We start from the raw sequence: 18,946 nt of genomic DNA on the forward strand, positions 1-18,946 counted from the left end.
TTTTCAAAACTCTTTCATCACCTTTTTCTTCCTTAATGCAATTTTCATTATTTTGTGGGTGAGGTACTCACCCACACACTTTATTCCTCAACCAATTCTAACATAATCCACCAGCTCTATTCTTTCTTCCTAAGGTAAGGAAAAACATGGTCTTTTTTCTTTTTAAGGGTTTACAATGGGCTTAAAACAAGAAAAATGAGGTTTAAACAAGAAAAAGGAGGTTTAAAGCTCAGAGGGGCTACCAATGGATTAATATCAAGGTGGGCTTATGATGTAGGATTATCTTGTTCCTTTTAGAAGATTAATAAATATGGTGATGCTTGATTAAAAAAACCAAGGAAATCCCCACTAGACATTAAGATAGCAAGCTATCTAGATGTGAAGGTTCCTTTTCAAGGTTCTAGAGAAGAGAAGAATGGATTGATTCAAAACAAATAAGAGTGGACAACACATAAAAAGAGTAAAACGCAAGTCACAAACACAAAGGAAGAATAAAGCACAAAATGGAAAGGAAAGGAATGATAAAAATGTGAGAAGCACGCCACTATAAGGCTAGGCTAGAAGAAACCATGGCAACCTTGAAGATGAGTGGATGTATGCCACCACTTGAATCAAGATTCAAGATAAGGCTTAAAAGAACCCCACTCCCTAAGGAGGAAGACTCTCACAATGGTTGATACACAAAGGTGTTTAATTTCTCCAAAATGTTCAACCCTTGTACAAGTGTTAGAGGTCCCTTTAAATAGAAGTATCTAGGGGCCTCTTACCAAAAACAAATAAGCTACAAAGGATTACAATACAAATAACAAAACCTAGTGTAACATCCTGACATGATATTACTGATTTAATTATAAATAAAGAAATAATAAAAAAATTCATTTAATAATACCTCATTTCCCTAAACGCGGGAAATTTAAAACTTTTATTAATGTACCATAAAAGCCACATATAATTCCAAAACTATAGTTTATAAAACTGAAATAATAAACAAAAGGTCTCATAGGAGTTTACAAATTATTTCCAAAACATAATAATTAAAAAGACTCCCATGCTATCCGTACTCTGTGGCTAAGTCTCTCCAGCACCACCTACATCAACATCAGCTGCTCACGTGTATCGCGCACACGATCATCGCCAAACACAAACAAATAGGGTGAGCTTAACAAATATAACATATAAAATAACATACACATATATAACACACAAATATATGTAGACGACACTTTCAGCCCATAGGAACTCCAACCCATCTAATTCATTCCACCTGGCCACAACCATGTTATTCGTGTTTTACTTCTTCTAGTAATTACCTCAAGGTAATTTGCTGCCAAACCTATCGGCCACAACCATTGCTACTGATCATACACCATAACGCCAGGTGGAGTTCCCAAATACGAACATAGTTCATAACATCCCAAGACTATCAAACTCGTCAACTACTTAGTGAGGAGGGCAATCTATCTAGACTCATCCGTACTGGCCACAACCAGCACACTCACACTGACAACACTTGCCAACCTGAGCTCAACTCAAGGGTTCCTCATGTTCATCCGCCATCCCGAGCTCAACTCGAGGGATGCCATTCCGAGCTCAACTCGAGGAATGCTACGTGCTTAACCCCTATCCCGAGCTCAACTTAAGGGATACGTTCCGATGTAAGACCCAGGAAAATTAATTAATTAAATAATTAATATATTAATAAATGCGGGTAGAAGACGCCTTTATGGCATTAATTGTTGTTTAATGTCATGGAAAAGTACTAGCTCAAGTGGTTGAGAGTACTTTGGTTGTGTGAGAGGACTTGGGTTCGAGTCCTAAGTATGCCAATTTATTGTTTAATTTGTTGTTTACCTCGAGGTTCTGACAGTCGTTGCAGAACACTTTGGGCACTCAGTTGAGAATGAGCTCGGCATATCATCCTCAGATGGATGGCTAGTTTGAGAGAACCATACAATCTCTAGAGGACTTATTGAGAACGTGTGTTCTGGATCACCTCGGGACTTGGAGTGATGTGCTACCACTAGTGGAGTTCATTATAATAACAGTTACCATTCCAGCATCGGGATGGCACTGTACGAGGCCTTGTATGGCAGGAGGTGTCGAACACCTTTGTGTTGGCAGCAGGATGGGGAAGCACGTATTCCTTAGAGTTACACCTACAACAGGTATTGGGAGAGCCTTGAAGTCGAGGAAGTTGACCCCTTGATTCATCGGTCCATATCAGATTATGAGGCGAATTGGACCGGTGGCGTATGAGATTGCATTGCCACCTCACTTGGGAAACCTGCACAATGTTTTCCACGTATCACAGTTGAGGAAGTACGTGGCGGATCCTACTCATGTGCTGGAGCAGGATGATGTTCAGGTGCGTGAGAACCTGACTCTTGGAGTTAGACCAGTGAGGATTCTAGATTCTCAAGTCAAACAGCTCAGAGGGAAGGAGATTTGGACTGTGAAGGTTCGAGTCCTAAGTATGCCAATTATGTGTGATTGTTTTGTTATTGATTTTTTTAGGATATGTATGAGTATGTGATTGGTATTGTAAACTATTGTTGATTTGTGAGTCCCACCAAATGGGATTTGGTATAGTGGTTGTGCTATGGCCTTATGAGGGAAAGAATAAGCTTTATTTTTTCTAACTAATAGTTGTGGTATGAATATGAAGGGGTAAAGAAAAGCCTAGCAGAATGGGGCAGCTAAGGGGGCTGGGAATTTACCAAATAAGTAACATTGAAGAGGAATTAAAAGCCCAAACTCGTTTTATTTTTAAAACCTATTTTAAAGGCACCTATAAAAGCTAAAATTTAAGAAAAAGGAAGGGTTTTGGTAATTGTGGGAGCTGCTATAGAGAGAGCACGAAATTGAGACTGGGAGAGGAGGTTTTGAGTGTGCAAAGGGCTGAAGCAAGAGGGAAGTCGTGAATCAAGGGGTATTGTCTTCATAACTTTGATCACACATCCCATGTTAGGGGAGCTGAATCCAAAATTCGTATTATTGTGTGTATTGTATGTTTTGATGGATTTCTGTGCGGAAACTGGTAATGCTTATGATGGAAATTGGGGGTTGTGAATTTGGTACTGATGTGTTTTGGATTTTGGGCTAAATGCATGAAAAAGAGGGGTTATACATGGTATGTGCGGGAATGGGGTGGAAAATTGTGTTTTAGGGACTTTCTGGAGTATATACTATGCCAATTTGATGTTGCAAATTGTGTAAATTGATTTGGTATGCTCGAATTCTGTTTGGTATACTTTGTGGTGCGAATTGGACAAGGTTGGAGTGAGTCGAGTGTGTGATCAGTGAGGGTATCTGCATTTCTCGCTCAGGCGAGCTTGGTTCGCCTAGGCGAGATTAGCAAAGACGCAAACCCTGTTGTTACCAGAGCGTCTCGCTCAAGCGACGTGGATTGGGTTTGAGCGACACGTACTCTCGCTCAGGCGAAAGATGTTCGCCTAGGCGAGATGGTGTTAAGGTTGCGCATGTTGAGCGTGACTTCTCGTTCAAGCGAGGAGTTTATGGGTTTTGAGCGAACCAGAGTCTCGCTCAGGCGAGATGGCCTCGCCTAAGCGAGATGTCTTGGTCATGTTCGGTGCTTTGCGGGTATTTCAGCCCAGGCGAGTTGAATTGTGTTTTGGGGCGAGAGATGAACTCGCCTAAGCGAGAGGATCTCGCCTAAGCGAGATAACTTGGTGTTGTTGCTGTTTTAAGCTCGCTCAGGCGAGGTGAGCTAGCCTAAGCGAGGCTGAGGGCTAAGCTTGGGCGAGAGGTCCATAGCTTAAGCGAGTTTATGTGAGTTACTATGTTTCTTATGCTTGTGAGTGTGTGTTTTGGCTGTTCATAATAAGGATAGATTGTATATGCATGTGGTGTGATGTTTGGGCTTGAAGGACTAAGTCCATTAGGGGTTTGGGATGTGCTCGGCGGTTGGACACATGATGGCATGGAACTGGTTGAGTTCCCGTCGACTACTAATGGGTGAGGAGTCCTTAGTATGGTGATTGCATGTGTCGGGCGCACAATGGGCAAGGAACTGTGATGTTCCCGTCGGCTACTATTGGGCGAGGAGTCCATAGTATGGTGATTGCATGCGTACGAGGGTCCAAGTGTGAGACTTAGATGTTTTTACTACAGACGAGGAGTCTGTAGGGTAGGACTATGAGCAGGATAGGCTCATAGGGTTGGACCACGAATGAGTCAATTTCGTGGGAACACAGGGTAGTCCCAAGACCTAGTTCATGCATATGACTCATGAAGGACTATGAGGTCATGGTTGGGTGATTATGAAATATGAAATTAGTTATGTTATTTTGGGTTGGGAAACATATTTATACTCATGTTTTTTTTATATATGTTGTGCATAGCTCACCCTTTTTGTGTGTGTGTGGCGATGATCGGGTAACTTGTTATCCGGGAGCAGATGATGTGACAGGTGGGCCAGGAGATGCTTAGACTCAGAGCGAGGGCTAGCATGGGATATTTTGTAGATACATATGTATTATGTTTATTATTTTATCCTTGAGAACATTATGTAAACTTGGCAGGAGCCATTGATTTTTATTTTAGTTTTATGAATTATGGACTCCTGGTTTTATGACTCGTATATTTAAAGTTTTAAATTTCCCGTGTTTTGGAAAATAGTGCATATTAAATGTGACAATTATTATACTTCGAATTTTATTTATTTTATATCAGTAATATTCCGTAGGGATGTTACAATTGGTATCAGAGCAAAAGTTTTGAAAATATTTTTAAAATATTTTGGGGCTAGTGGGGAGTGAGCTTATCGATATGTTTGTTTATGCATGTTGTGCGTTGAATGTGGAAGATGTGTGTGGTTTTGTTGACTAAGTGATTGATTTATAACAGTTGTGATGTGGCGTATCTAGGCTATGGTTGCTAACAGGAGGAGGAGGAGTGGTGGTGCGGATGACATCGCGGAGGCGATTCACCGGATGGTGGATGCGATGCAGCCACCTGTAGCGGCATAGCCTAGGACGACGATCGCACCAGTTAGGGTGCCAACTGTGGAGGATTTTCTGCGCCACAAGCCAGCAGAGTTCACTGGCAAGGCCTCCCTTGATGAAGCGGATGCATGGCTCTGCAAGTGTGAGAAGATTTTCAGAGTGATGAATTGCGAGAATGAGCAGAAGCTGCTCTTTGCCACCTATATGCTGAACGAGGATGCAGAATATTGGTGGACAGGTATGCAACAGCAAATGGAGACTCAGGAGGAGCCAGCGACATGGGCGAACTTCAAGACTCATTTCCTGGAGAAGTATTTCCCCGATACCGCTAGACAAGACCGGGAGGCAGAGTTCATTGCACTACAGCAAGGAGATATGTCGGTACAGGAGTATGTCAACAGGTTTGAACATTTGGCTAGATACTCCTCCTAGAATATGAGTGAGGAATGGAGGTGCTTGAAGTTTGAGCGAGGACTCAAACATGAGTTGAAGAAAGTAGTGATGCCTCTGAGAGAGAGGAGATTTCCGGTCTTGGTGGAACAGGCCAAGAGCGCCGAGCACTTGGAAAAGGGTCCTGGTCCTATTGTGAGCCGACATTAGAAGAATGTCACGGAGGCTAGGCAAATGAAAAAGCCGTACAGCCAACCTCAGACATCTCTGGGTCCCACTTGCTACCAGTGTGGCGGACCCCACCTGAAAAGGAATTGCCCACAGCTGGCAGGACGAGTATGAGGGTCAGGTGACCGTCGCAAGTGTTTTATATGCGACAAACCATGACATTTTGCCAATAATTGTCCAGAGAAGAAAAGTATTGGCACGAAGAAACCAGCAGCATCACCAGCAGAACGAGCTAGGGTTGCGGGCAAAGTCTTTGCCTTGACCACCACAGAGGCTACACAGTCGGGTAATCTTATCCTTGAACCTTGTATGTTGTTTGGTAACATAGTACTTGTGTTGTTTGATTCTGGGGCAACCCATTCTTTTATTTCTAATGTGTGCGTGGGGAGATTGAGATTGGTGACACGTGATTTGGGATGTGAGTTGCTTGTTTCAACTCCCTCCTCAGGTCAAATGGCTACCAGTTCAGTCTGCGTTGGGTGTTCTATGGAAGTGGCAGGTCGCAGATTCAAGGTGAACTTGGTGTGCTTGCCTTTGTACGGACTGGATGTAATCTTGGGGATGGACTGGCTGTCTAACAATCACGTCATAATTGATTGTGGACGACGCAGTTTGGTATTCCTAGAATATGAAGGACTTGAGTTAATCTTGGCTCAGAGGGCGATAAACGAAGCAGAAGCCGGAGCCACCTGCTTTATGATAGTGGCTCATGCAAAGAAGAATAGTACCACCGAGAAGATCAGTGTGATTCCAGTTATGGAGGAGTATGCCGACGTATTTCTAGATGAAATACCCGAGTTGCCACCGAGTAGGGATGTGGATTTCTCCATTGATCTCATCCCTGGAGCTGGCCCAGTATCCATGGCGCCTTATAGAATGGCACTAGCGGAGTTGGCTGAGTTGAAGAAGCAAATAGAAGATTTGCTTGAGAAGAAGTTCATTCGGCCGAGCGCATCACCTTGGGGAGCACAGGTACTGCTAGAAAAGAAAAAGGATGGCAGTTCGAGGTTGTGTGTTGACTACCGTCAGTTGAATAAGCTGACCATAAAGAATAAGTATCCGTTGCCGAGGATAGATGATTTGTTGGATCAACTGAGGGGAGCCGCAATGTTCTCTAAGATTGACTTGAGGTCTGGATACCATCAGATCTTAGTCAAACCGGAGGATATGCAGAAGACGGCGTTCAGGTCACGATACGACCATTACGAGTATGTAATGATGCCGTTCGGGGTGACAAATGCTCCTGCTATTTTGATGGACTACATGAACATGATATTCTGACCATACCTTGATCAGTTTGTTGTCGTGTTCATTGACGACATATTGATATACTTAGAGAGTCGGGATGTACATGCAGATCATCTGAGAGTGGTGCTAGGAATTCTCAGAGAGCATAAACTGTATGGGAAGCTGTCAAAGTGTGAGTTTTGGTTGGATGAGGTACAGTTCTTGGGCCATGTAATATCAGCCCAAGGTATATCGGTGGATCCAGCGAAGATTGAAACAGTGGTGAAGTGGGAAAGGCCACAGATGGTTACTAAGGTGAGGAGCTTCTTGGGTCTGGCAGGTTATTACAGGCGGTTTGTGGAGGGGTTCTCCAAGCTGGTGAGTCCCTTAACTCAACTCACTAGGAAGGACCAACCTTTCTCTTGGACAGACGAGTGTGAGGTCTGTTTTGAGGATATGAAGAGGAGATTGATTACTACACCCATATTAGCTATTCCTGACATTGCCAAGACGTTTGAGGTATACTGTGATGCTTCATACCAGGGTCTGGGTTGTGTGTTGATGCAGGAGAAACGACCTATTGCTTATGCATCTCGTCAGCTGAAGGTGCATGAGAAAAACTATCCTACACATGATTTAGAATTGGCGGTGGTGGTTTGTGCTCTCAAAACATGGAGGCACTACTTGTATGGGGCACAATTTCAGGTATTCAGTGATCACAAGAGCTTGAAATACTTGTTTGATCAGAAGGAATTGAATATGAGACAAAGGCGCTGGATGGAATACCTGAAGGACTACGACTTTGAGCTGTTATACCATCCTGGTAAGGCTAATGTCGTAGCAGACGCTCTGAGCAGGAAGAAATCTCATGTGTCTGCCATGATGATTAAAGAGTTGGAGTTGATCGAGAAAATGCGAGATATGAATCTGGTATTAGATATGGAGACAGATCACATACGATGCACCATGTTGAGGATCACTAATGAGTTTTTAGACGAGGTCCGGGTGGAACAGGGTAAGGATCAGGAGTTGCAGCATATCATTAGTGAGTTTGGCACAGAGAAGAGAAAAGACTTCAGGATGGGTAGGGACGACATCCTACGACTCAGAGAGAGAGTGTGTATACCCAGCAGTCGGGTACTGAGGAAAATGCTCTTGGATGAAGGGCATAAGAGTCGTCTTGCATACACCCAGGTATGACTAAGATGTACAAGGATTTGAAGGCAACTTTCTGGTGGACAGGTATGAAAACTGATGTGGCAGATTATGTGGCATCTTGTATAGTGTGTCAGAAAGCGAAGATAGAGCATTAGAGGCCAGGTGGTATGTTAGAGCCTCTTGAGATTCTTCAGTGGAAATGGGACAACATTTCCATGGATTTTGTTACTCATCTACCGAGGTCAGCGAGGGGGCATGATTCTATATGGGTAATAGTGGATAGATTCACGAAGTGCGCTCACTTTCTACCTATTAATCAGAAGATGTCCCTAGATAAGCTGGCAGAGTTGTACGTCACGGAGATAGTCAGATTACATGGTGTGCCTAAGAGTATCATATCAAATAGAGATCCGAGGTTTACCTCGAGGTTCTGGCAATCGTTGCAGAACACTTTGGGCACTCAGTTGAGAATGAGCTCGACATATCATCCTCAGATGGATGGCCAGTCTGAGAGAACCATACAGTCTCTGAAGGACTTATTAAGAACGTGTGTTCTGGATCACCTCGGGACTTAGAGTGATGTGCTACCACTAATGGAGTTCACTTATAATAACAGCTACCATTCCAGCATCGGGATGGCACCGTACGAGGCCTTGTATGGCAGGAGGTGTCGAACACCTTTGTGTTGGCAGCAGGATGGGGAAGTTGTGGTACTTGGTCCAGAGTTCTTACAACAGACCATTGAGAAGGTAAGGGTAATACAGGAACAGATTCATGTAACTCAGAGTCGGCAGAAATCCTACGCAGATAAGAGGAGGAGGCCACTCGAGTTTGAGGCGGGTGACCACGTATTCCTCAGAGTTACACTTACAGCAGGTATTGGGAGAGCCTTGAAGTCGAGGAAGTTGACCCCTCGTTCATCGGTCCATATCAGATTACGAGGCGAATAGGACCGGTGGCGTATGAGATTGCATTGCCACCTCACTTGGGAAACCTGCACAATGTTTTCCACGTATCACAGTTGAGGAATTACGTGGCGGATCCTACTCATGTGCTGGAGCAGGATGATGTTCAGGTGCGTGAGAACCTGACTCTTAGAGTTGGACTAGTGAGGATTCTAGATTCTCAAGTTAAACAGCTCAGAGGGAAGGAGATTCGGACTGTGAAGGTTCTTTGGGACGAGGCAACCCAAGAGATGACTTGGGAGATGGAAGATCTCATGAGGAAGTCCTATCCTCACCTCTTTACTAGTAAGTTCTATTTTCGAGGACGAAAACTTTTAAAGGTGGGGGAATTGTAAGACCCAGGAAAATTAATTAATTAAATAATTAATTAATTAATAAATGCGGCTAGAAGACGCCTTTATGGCATTAATTGTTGTTTAATATGATGTGGAAAAGTACTAGCTCAAGTGGTTGAGAGTACTTTGGTTGTGTGAGAGGACTTGGGTTCGAGTCCTAAGTATGCCAATTATTTTGTTATTGATTTTTTTAGGATATGTATGAGTATGTGATTGGTATTGTAAACTATTGTTGATTTGTGAGTATCACCAAATGGGATTTGGTATAGTGGTTGTGCTATGGCCTTATGAGTGGAAGGTCATGGGTTCAAACCTTGGTGGGCAAAGAATAAGCTTTATTTTTGCTAACTAATAGTTGTGGTATGAATGTGAAGGGGTAAAGAAAAGCCTAGCAGAATGGGGCAGCCAAGGCAGCTCGGAATTTACCAAATAGGTTTTGAGTGTGCAAAGGGCTGAAGCAAGAGGGAAGTCGTGAATCAAGGGGTGATTTCTGTGCAGAAATTGGTAATTCTTATGATGGAAATTGGGGGTTGTGAATTTGGTACTGATGTGTTTTGGATTTTGGGCTAAATGCATGAAAAAGAGGGGTGAATGGGGTGGAAAATTGGGTTTTGGGGACTTTCTGGAGTATATACTATGCCAATTTGATGTTGCATATTGTGTAAATTGATTTGGTATGCTCGAATTCTGTTTGGTATACTTTGTGGTGCGAATTGGACAAGGTTGGAGTGAGTCGAGTGCGTGATCAGTGAGGGTATCTGCATTTCTCGCTTAGGCGAGCTTGGTTCGCCTAGGCGAGATTAGTAGAGACGCAAACCATGTTGCTACCAGAGCGTCTCGCTCAGGCGACGTGGATTGGGTTTGTGGTATACTTTGTGGTGCGAATTGGACAAGGTTGGAGTGAGTCGATTGCGTGATCAGTGAGGGTATCTGCATTTCTCGCTCAGGCGAGCTTGGTTCGCCTAGGCGAGATTAGCAGAGACGCAAACCCTGTTGCTACCAGAGCGTCTCGCTCAGGCGACGTGGATTGGGTTTGAGCGACACGTACTCTCGCTCAGGCGAAAGATGTTCGCCTAGGCGAGATGGTGTTGAGGTTGCGCATGTTGAGCGCGACTTCTCGTTCAAGTGAAGAGTTTATAGGTTTTGAGCGAACCAGAGTCTCGCTCAGGCGAGATGGCCTCGCTTAAGCGAGATGTCTTGGTCATGTTTAGTGCTTCGCGTGTATTTCAGCCCAGGCGAGTTGAATTGTGTTTTTGGGCGAGAGATGAACTCGCCTAAGCGAGATAACTTGGTGTTGTTGTTGTTTTAAGCTCGCTCAGGCGAGGTGAGCTAGCCTAAGCGAGGCTGGGGGCTTAGCTTGGGCGAGAGGTCCATAGCTTAAGCAAGTTTATGCGAGTTACTATGTTTCTTGTGCTTGTGAGTGTGTGTTTTGGCTGTTCATCATAAGGATAGATTGTATATGCATGTGGTGTGATGTTTGGGCTTGAAGGACTAAGTCCATTAGGGGTTTGGAATGTGCTCGATGGTTGGACACATGATAGGCATGGAACTGGTTGAGTTCCCGTCGGCTACTAATGGTCGAGGAGTCCTTAGTATGGTGATTGCATGTGTCGGGCGCACGATGGGCAAGGAACTGTGATGTTCCCGTCGGCTACTATTAGGCGAGGAGTCCATAGTATGGTGATTGCGTGCGTGCCAGGGTCCAAGTGTGATACTTGGATGTTTTTACTACAGACGAGGAGTCTGTAGGGCAGGACTATGAGTAGGATAGGCTCATAGGGTTGGACCACGAATGAGTCAGTTTCGTGGGAGCACAGGGTAGTCCCAAGACCTAGTTCATGCATATGACTCATGAAGGACTATGAGGTCATGGTTGGGTGATTATGAAATATGAAATTAGTTATGTTATTTTGGGTTGGGAAACATATTTATACTCATGTTTTTTTTATATATGTTGTGCATAGCTCACCTTTTTTGTGTGTGTGTGGCAATGATCGAGTAACTTGTTATCCGGGAGCAGATGATGTGACAGGTGGGCCAGGAGATGCTTAGACTCGGAGCAAGGGCTAGCATGGGATATTTTGTAGATACATATGTATTATGTTTATTATTTTATCCTTGAGAACATTATGTAAACTTGGCAGGAGCCATTGATTTTTATTTTAGTTTTATGAATTATGGACTCCTGGTTTTATGACTCATATATTTAAAGTTTTAAATTTCCCGTGTTTTGGGAAATAATGCATATTAAATGTGACAATTATTATACTTCGAATTTTATTTATTTTATATCAGTAATATTCCGTAGGGATGTTACATCCGAGCTCAACTCAAGGAACCCAACATTCTTACCTTTGAAGCATCACCAAAAGTCAAGTAGATCACACCTACAAAGTCCAATGACTCAGACTTATAGTAGCCAAATCGCCTAGCGGGGGACACGTACCGCTAGGCATTATCAGCTTCCAGGCCGCCTGGCAGGAGACACGAACCGCCAAGCACACAATGCCTCAAATTCAACCTAGCTGCAGGTACCGCCTGGCGGAAGGTCCCTCACCGCCAGGTGCACACAGTTCTGCAATCCCCTATTGGGAAGTCATCGCCTAGCGGACCCACTCATGCTGCTAGGCGCACGCGAACCAAATGCCCTCTGTTTACACACCTATCGCCTGGCGGATTCACACCGTTGCCAGGCGTCGTACTAGTACAGCAGCACATTCCAATTTGGGTTCTCCATCTTCGATTTTTTTTTCAAGGTTCCCAGATTCTAGCATCCACTGCCATACTCACTAAGTGAATTACATCAATTCTCCTAGACTTGGCTGGTTACCAATGTACCTACAATCATTTGAGTTCCGTATTTGAAACCTTTTCATTTTCTAGACTCCCATAAGTTTTCCCCTTACTCACAATTCCACTCCTGATATTATTGTCCCTACTACTATTTAGTATACTCCATCATTTACTTCAAGTAGTACCTATGTTGTTACTAGAATTATCTTCCCTTCTCCCTCTTTATAGCTTGCTTACCTATAAAAATTCAACTCGCCATCTTATACACCTATTTCTACTAACCTTAGATAGTCACTACGACATTCCAAATACTCATGCCAGTTTATGCCTCACGCCAGAATCTTAATTACTATCATTCCTTATTATTCTCATGTACTCATCTCCACATAACCTAACTACGATTTAGGTGATTTCATTTTTTTCTATAGGCTCACAATCCCATGACTCCAGGCTCCATCATAAAGAACCCCTTTCTCACAGAAAACTTCCTCAGACCCTCAATTCCCTCTCAGCCAAGCAAGATTACAACCTCTGCACTAACGCCTGACGACAAGCCCCGCACCGCCAGGCAGTGCATCACTGGAAATTCCAGATTTTTGCATTGCACCAACGAGGGTCCAATTATTTTCCCAATTCTCACGAAATTTCACATACATGAAGTCTATTATACGAACTGTACCTACTCTGTAAATTTTCCCCTAAGGATTGCCACACAAATCGGTCTCATAGTATAAAATTCCCCCAAACTTTCCAACCTTAATATCTATTTGCACTGTTTCATTCAATTAAACCTCAATTACACGACATTCAATAGTATTTTCAACATTTGATCATCCTTCAACAATTATCACAGATTTCCCCTCGACTGGAAATTACCTAGAACCCCAAAATCATCAAAATCGAGACCTATCGCTCATGTCGCATGGCTTCTTGATCAGCACCGCTAGGCCCTTCATTCAAAAACCCGGAAACTGGTAAAAACCCCTTGCGTCGCCTGGCGGCTGGGAGTGTGCCGCCAAGCGATTCCTCCCCAGGAACCCCAAAACCTTATACATGTGCCGCCTGGCGGCTATGAGCAGCCCGCTAGGCGGTTGCTGGAAATTTTCCAGAAACGCATAAATCCAATCAAAAATAAAAGATGTTCATACAAATCATAATATATCATGCAATCCAATCCCAGAACATAAAATTCAACGTGAAAACTCCCCTAACCTGGATCCTTTTGCTTATAGGTGGATTGCTTGAGAGCTCCCAATGATCACCAATCTCCTCCCTTTTGGTTTCCTCGCAATTCAACCCCGGAACCTCACTCAAACCTCACCAATCTCAATAATTTTCGTGCTCTAACTCTAAGTACAATCCCAGCTTGCCAAAACCCTCACTCTCACCACAATTTTCCCTTTTAACTTGACTTTAATGGGGTTTAATTTCACAAAACGAAAATTGCATAATGGTGATGTTAATTACCATTTATTTGGCCTATTTGGTCTATTTTTCAGCTACCCATGGCTGCCCCTTAACCATCTAGGGTTTCTATGCCATTCCACCTTCATGCTAAAAGAATTATTGGTAAAAAGAAAGTTTACTTTGGGTTTACCAAGGTTTGAACCCACAATCACGCAATGCCAACTCAATGCCAGACCATTCAACCAATTCACATTTCATGCCAGTACATATATTTAAAACAATAACAAACAATAACACAAAATTGGCATACATAGGACTTGAACCTAAGTCCTTTCACACAATCAAAGTACTCTCAACCACTTGAGCTAGTACTTTTCCACGTCATACCAATAAGAATTTAATGTCATAATGCTTTTCCCACCCGTATTTATTAATTATTTAATTAATTAATTAATTAAATTACACAGGTCTTACACCTAAAGTCTAGAAAGTAGGTCAACAAAGGAGCACATGGACACATTCTAGAAGCCTTCTTGGCCAAGGCAATGTAGATGCTCTTTCTAGATGTTTGTAGACTTCTTGGTGGCTAAGGCATGTGGTCATCCTTTCTAGATGTTTTCAGAAAGCTTTGCTCGTTCTCTTTCCTCCACATGTGCTCTTCAAAAGCCATCTAAATGCGCCATTTGTCGTTCTTTGTCCCACCTCTTAATGAACCTACCAAACAAGTTAATTTTGAATTAGCATGTTGGCTTTAGGTTAAGCTAATCCTTTGAGTCAACAAGTCAACATAAAAATAGTCAACCAAGCCAACTTAATGGAATTTTAAACTGAAGAAAATAAAAGCAAAGGAAAGGGTCAAGAAACTCCCTTTCTTCTAAGCATGTGCCATGGGCCATCATCCTTGGTAGGGATCAATCCCTTATTATTCTCCCCTTGTTGGAAAGAATTTGACCTCAAATTCTTGAAGTCTTTGTTGATGGAGCTTGACTTGAGTTGATGAGAACTTTTAATGATTTCATCACTAGTTTTGGAGATGCCTCTTTCTTTTTAATGCCACCATCCTTTTCTTGCTTGTGTTTTTGTTCATCTCTCTTTGTTGGGGAAGAGAATGAAGAGTGGTGTTGCACCTCTTGCTTTGAAAAACCTTTTTTGTAGGTAAGTAACTCCTTGGTGAAAGCTTGCCCCTTTTCTTTTTCTTTTTCATCTTTTATTTTATTTTTGTCCCCATTTGCTTATGGAGGTAGGAGAGGTAGGATTGTTTAGTTACTTTTATTTCTTCTTCCTTAATCCATGATAGCTTGTAGGGTTTGGCATGAGGAATGGTTTTCAAGCTAAACTTATCCACCACCCTTGGGCTAGTCATATTTACACAACTTCCACTATCTATGATGAAGGGACATATCTTGTCATTGATAAGGCACCCTCCATGAAAAAGTTTTTGTCTTTGCGAAGGATCATGTTCTTTGGGAACTTTCCCTAGTTGGCGCCTTACAATTAACAATGCACTTTTTAAGGGGTTTAGTCCTTTCAATTAAAGAAGAAGAAGTGTGGGAAGAAGTACTTTGGGGGGAAGGGGAAGAAAAATGTTCACTCTCATCATCACTCTTCTTTAAGAAAATTGTCCTCTTGATTGGGCAATTCAAAGTAATGTGTTTATATCCAAAACATTTAAAACATTTAATGGAACTTGATCTTTAAGAAGTGGAATGGTGAGTGTGACCACTTGGTTACTTATTTTTACTTGATGGTGATTGGTGAGACTTAGAAGGAGATTTATCATGTTTCTCTTTAGCTTTTCCCTTCCATGAGTGACTATAGTAATGGTTGGGTGAGTAACTATTCCTTGCCCTATTCTTTCTTTTCAAATGAGTTTCAATCCTAAGGGCAAGTGTGAAAACATTTTGAAGAGTGGAGTACTCATACAACTCTACTTAGTCTTGTATGTCTCTCTTAAGACCATTCACAAACCTTTTCATTTTTTCTTTGTTAGTTTCTTTTAGGTTAAATTACTCTTTTGGTCCCTCTATTTGTCATGAAATTTCATTTTGGTGCTCAAGTTTCTCGTTGTCTCAATTTGGTCCTCATTTTCTTAAAAATGACTCAATTTGGTCCTCACCGTTAACTTTGACCAGACGGTGTTAAGTCAACGCCACGTGTCAATTTCTGGTTTTTTTGAATTTTTTGATTTTTTTTTGAATTTAAAAAAAATTAAAATTTTTTTGACACGTGTCACTTCACAGTTGTGCCACGTGTCAAAGTGATTCAATTTGGTCCCTATATTTGTTTTTAGTTTCAATTTAGTCCTAATTTTTGTAAAAATGAAGCAATATTGTCCTCCTTAGATTGAGACTCAATTTAATCTTTGTATACAACTTATGATGATATTCTTAATAAAATTGACGTTTTTATTAAATATTTGTAGAAATATTTTTAAATAATTTTTTTTTAGTTTTATTATTAAACAAAGTTAAACCCTAAACTTAATTTCAAAAGTTAACAATTTTGTCATCATATATAAAGGCATCAAGTGTATCATATTATAAAATTAAAAATCAAATAACTTGTCACACATAAGTTTAGGAACTAAATTTCAAGTTCAAAACAAAATCAAAGTCTAATGTTTTTTGTAGAATTTAAAATTAATTTAAAATATTTATAGAAATATTTAATAAAAACATTAATTTTAGTAAGAATATCACCATAAAATTTATAAAAAAGTAAATTTAGTAACAATTTAAGGAAGAACAATATTACTTCATTTTTACAAAAATTGGGACTAAATTGAAACTAAGAACAAATATAGGGACCAAATTGAGTCACTTTGACACGTGGCACAACTGTGAAGTGATATGTGTCAAAAATAAAAAAAAAAAACTAAAAAAAATTAAAAAAAAATTAAAAAATTAAAAAAACTTAAAAAAATATTAAATAACTCAAAAAAAATTAAAAAAAAAAACCAAAAATTGACACGTGGCGTTGACTTTAACACCCTTTGGTCAAAGTTAACGGTGAGGACCAAATTGAGTCAGTTTTAAGAAAATGAGGACCAAATTGAGACAACGAAAAACTTGAGGACCATAATGAAATTTCATGACAAATAGAGGGACCAAAAGAGTAATTTAACCTTTCTTTTATTCCAACCCTAAACATTTGAGACTCCAATTCTTTAAAGTACTCACTCACACACATAGGACCTTGGTGAAGCCTTTGGAGCTCCAAAAGAAGTTCCTTCCTATAGAAGGGAGGAACAAATCTAGCGCACATAAGAGTTTTAATGTCCATCCAAGACGCCACGGGTGGTCCTTGGTCATAATTTTTACAAACTTTATGCCACCAAATTTTGGCATACTTCAAAAATCCTAACACTACTAGATCAACTTGTGTTTGATCCTTTACATGATTTTCATTGAAAATTTGTTCTACTTGAGCTTCCCAATCAAGGTAGATTTTGGGATCACATCCACCATAGAACTTAGGAATCTTTGGAGTTTCCTTCTTTTGTGATGGTTGGCATCTAGAATGCTCTCTTTTCTTAGCCTCTCTTTGGAATGGTTGCAATTGTTGTTGCATTTGTTGCATGTAAACTTGAAGGGTTCTTTCTTGTTGTTCTTTATCTTCTTGTCTCTTAAGCTCCATTTCTTGTAAGATTTTACCAATGTCTACCAATACACCTTGATTGGCCATGGGAGTCACCATCTCACTTTCCTACAAGAAAACTCAAAATCCGAGAAAAGGAGGTGTTAGTGGCAATTGATAACCAAACCCGAGACCAAGTATGGTCCAAAGAAATTCACCCAAGTGTTTAGATCACTCTCCCCCAAAGCAACAAGGCAAGGCTACACTCAAATCCACCAAAAAGGAGTGAAATACTTTCAAAGTTTTTGGAAACCTTTTCAAGACAAGTTCAAGTGGCTCAACCACTACACTCAAAGGAAGAAAACTATTAAGACAAAACAAAGAACCTAAAGACAAGCAATAAAATTACTTAAAGCCAATAAAGTTAAACTCTAAGGAAGGGTTATCAAGGTGACAAAACATTAAATCAAAACAAGCAAGAAAAACACATGAAAAGACTATTGGAAAATAATTGAACTATGCATCACCAAGTCTCAAATCATGCATACACCAAGAAAGATCATAACCAAGTTTAAGCATGGAACTAATTAGCCAATATCACCCTACACTCAAAGATGAAAACTAGTAGCATAACACTTAGTGAAAACACAATTTTGGTTCATCAAAGAGCCATATTGCTCTCGGTAAAATGGTAAAAGTGTACCAAAATTTTTCTTCTTTCAAAAACTAGTTTCACAAGATGATGAGAGAGGTGTTTTTGGGTGGGTTGGACACTTAGTTTCCAAAAAATTTAGGCCAAAATCAATTTCTAGGAGCATACATCAAGCAAGATATAAAGTGAATGCAATATTCAAATACTTGGAATAACAAGAACAAGAAAACTTCACGCTAATATATGACATATGACTCAAGCAAAAGTTGGGCACATTCAAAGACACAACATGACATACACAAAGACACAAACATGTAGCTATCATGCATTTAAACTCATGGAATTTAAGCTCAATGACTAAGCATCCAAAGACATGTTATCCAACCACATTTAGGAGCAAAAGAGTCACAAAACCGAAGCCAAAATTGCCACAACATAACCTGAAAACGTTGTTTTTCGTATTCTCGGCAGCTCTGACCTTTGCTCACTCCTTTGATCATAACTCTCTCCACAGAACTCCAAATTCGTTCATTCTTTTTTTGTTGGAAACTAGACTCACAGGGCTTTCCTTTGATATAAAGAACTTTACTTTTGGGCCACTGAGCTAGTTGCAGTAGTTTTTTCAGAAACGCACACGTTGCTGCCATCACTGTTTTTATGTGAACAATTCAAAGATAGCTACACAAGACAAGGTTAGAACATGAAAAACACTATATTCAAGGACAACCTAAGCTCTAGATACCAAATGATGTAGGATTATCTTGTTCCTTTTAGAAGATTATTGAATATGGTGATGATTGATTAAGAAAACCAAGGAAATCCCACTGGACATTAAGATAGCAAGCTATCTAGATGTGAAGGTTCCTTTCCAAGGTGCTAGAGAAAAGAAGAATGGATTGATTCAAAACAAATAAGAGTGGACAATACAAAAAAAGAGTAAAACCCAAGTCACACACACAAAGGAAGAAGAAAGCATAAAATGGAAAGGAAAGGAATGATAAAAATGTGAGAAGCATGCCACTATAAGGCTACGCTAGAAGAAGCCATGGCAACCTTGAAGATGAGTGGATGTGTGCCACCACTTGAATCAAGATTCAAGATAAGGCTTAAAAGAACCGCACTCCCTAAGGAGGAAGACTCTCACAATGGTTGATACACAAAGGTGTTTAATTTCTCCAAAATGTTCAACCATTGTACAAGTCTTAGAGGTCCCCTTAAATAGAAGTATCTAGAGGCCTCTTACCAAAAGCA

The 18,946-nt window shown here is 40.9% G+C and overlaps 2 protein-coding genes across 2 annotated transcripts; both read left to right on the top strand.

The window, feature by feature from the left end:
* Positions 1-2,227: 2,227 nt before the first annotated feature.
* LOC114188303 lies at positions 2,228-4,988 on the top strand. Its single transcript, XM_028076902.1, has 2 exons — positions 2,228-2,458; positions 4,887-4,988. The coding sequence occupies exons 1-2, from the start codon at positions 2,228-2,230 to the stop codon at positions 4,986-4,988; spliced, it is 333 nt and encodes a 110-aa protein (XP_027932703.1).
* Positions 4,989-5,399: 411 nt separating this feature from the next.
* Positions 5,400-8,542, top strand: LOC114188304. The gene is made up of 5 exons (XM_028076903.1): positions 5,400-5,541; positions 5,764-6,606; positions 6,729-6,790; positions 6,879-7,946; positions 8,162-8,542. Exons 1-5 carry the CDS (start codon positions 5,400-5,402, stop codon positions 8,540-8,542), a joined length of 2,496 nt encoding a protein of 831 aa, XP_027932704.1.
* Positions 8,543-18,946: the final 10,404 nt, after the last annotated feature.

This window comes from Vigna unguiculata, chromosome 6 (assembly GCF_004118075.2).
Source record: "Vigna unguiculata cultivar IT97K-499-35 chromosome 6, ASM411807v1, whole genome shotgun sequence".
Taxonomy (NCBI): Eukaryota; Viridiplantae; Streptophyta; class Magnoliopsida; order Fabales; family Fabaceae; genus Vigna; species Vigna unguiculata.

Coding starts and splice junctions, on each gene's coding strand:
- LOC114188303 (XM_028076902.1), top strand. CDS start 2,228: ATGAGGCGAATTGGACCGGTGGCGTATGAGATTGCATTGCCACCTCAC. Junction 2,459..4,886: donor AGGAGATTTGGACTGTGAAG/GTTCGAGTCCTA, acceptor TGGCGTATCTAG/GCTATGGTTGCTAACAGGAG.
- LOC114188304 (XM_028076903.1), top strand. CDS start 5,400: ATGAGTGAGGAATGGAGGTGCTTGAAGTTTGAGCGAGGACTCAAACAT. Junction 5,542..5,763: donor GCACTTGGAAAAGGGTCCTG/GTCCTATTGTGA, acceptor ATAATTGTCCAG/AGAAGAAAAGTATTGGCACG. Junction 6,607..6,728: donor GAGGTTGTGTGTTGACTACC/GTCAGTTGAATA, acceptor GGATACCATCAG/ATCTTAGTCAAACCGGAGGA.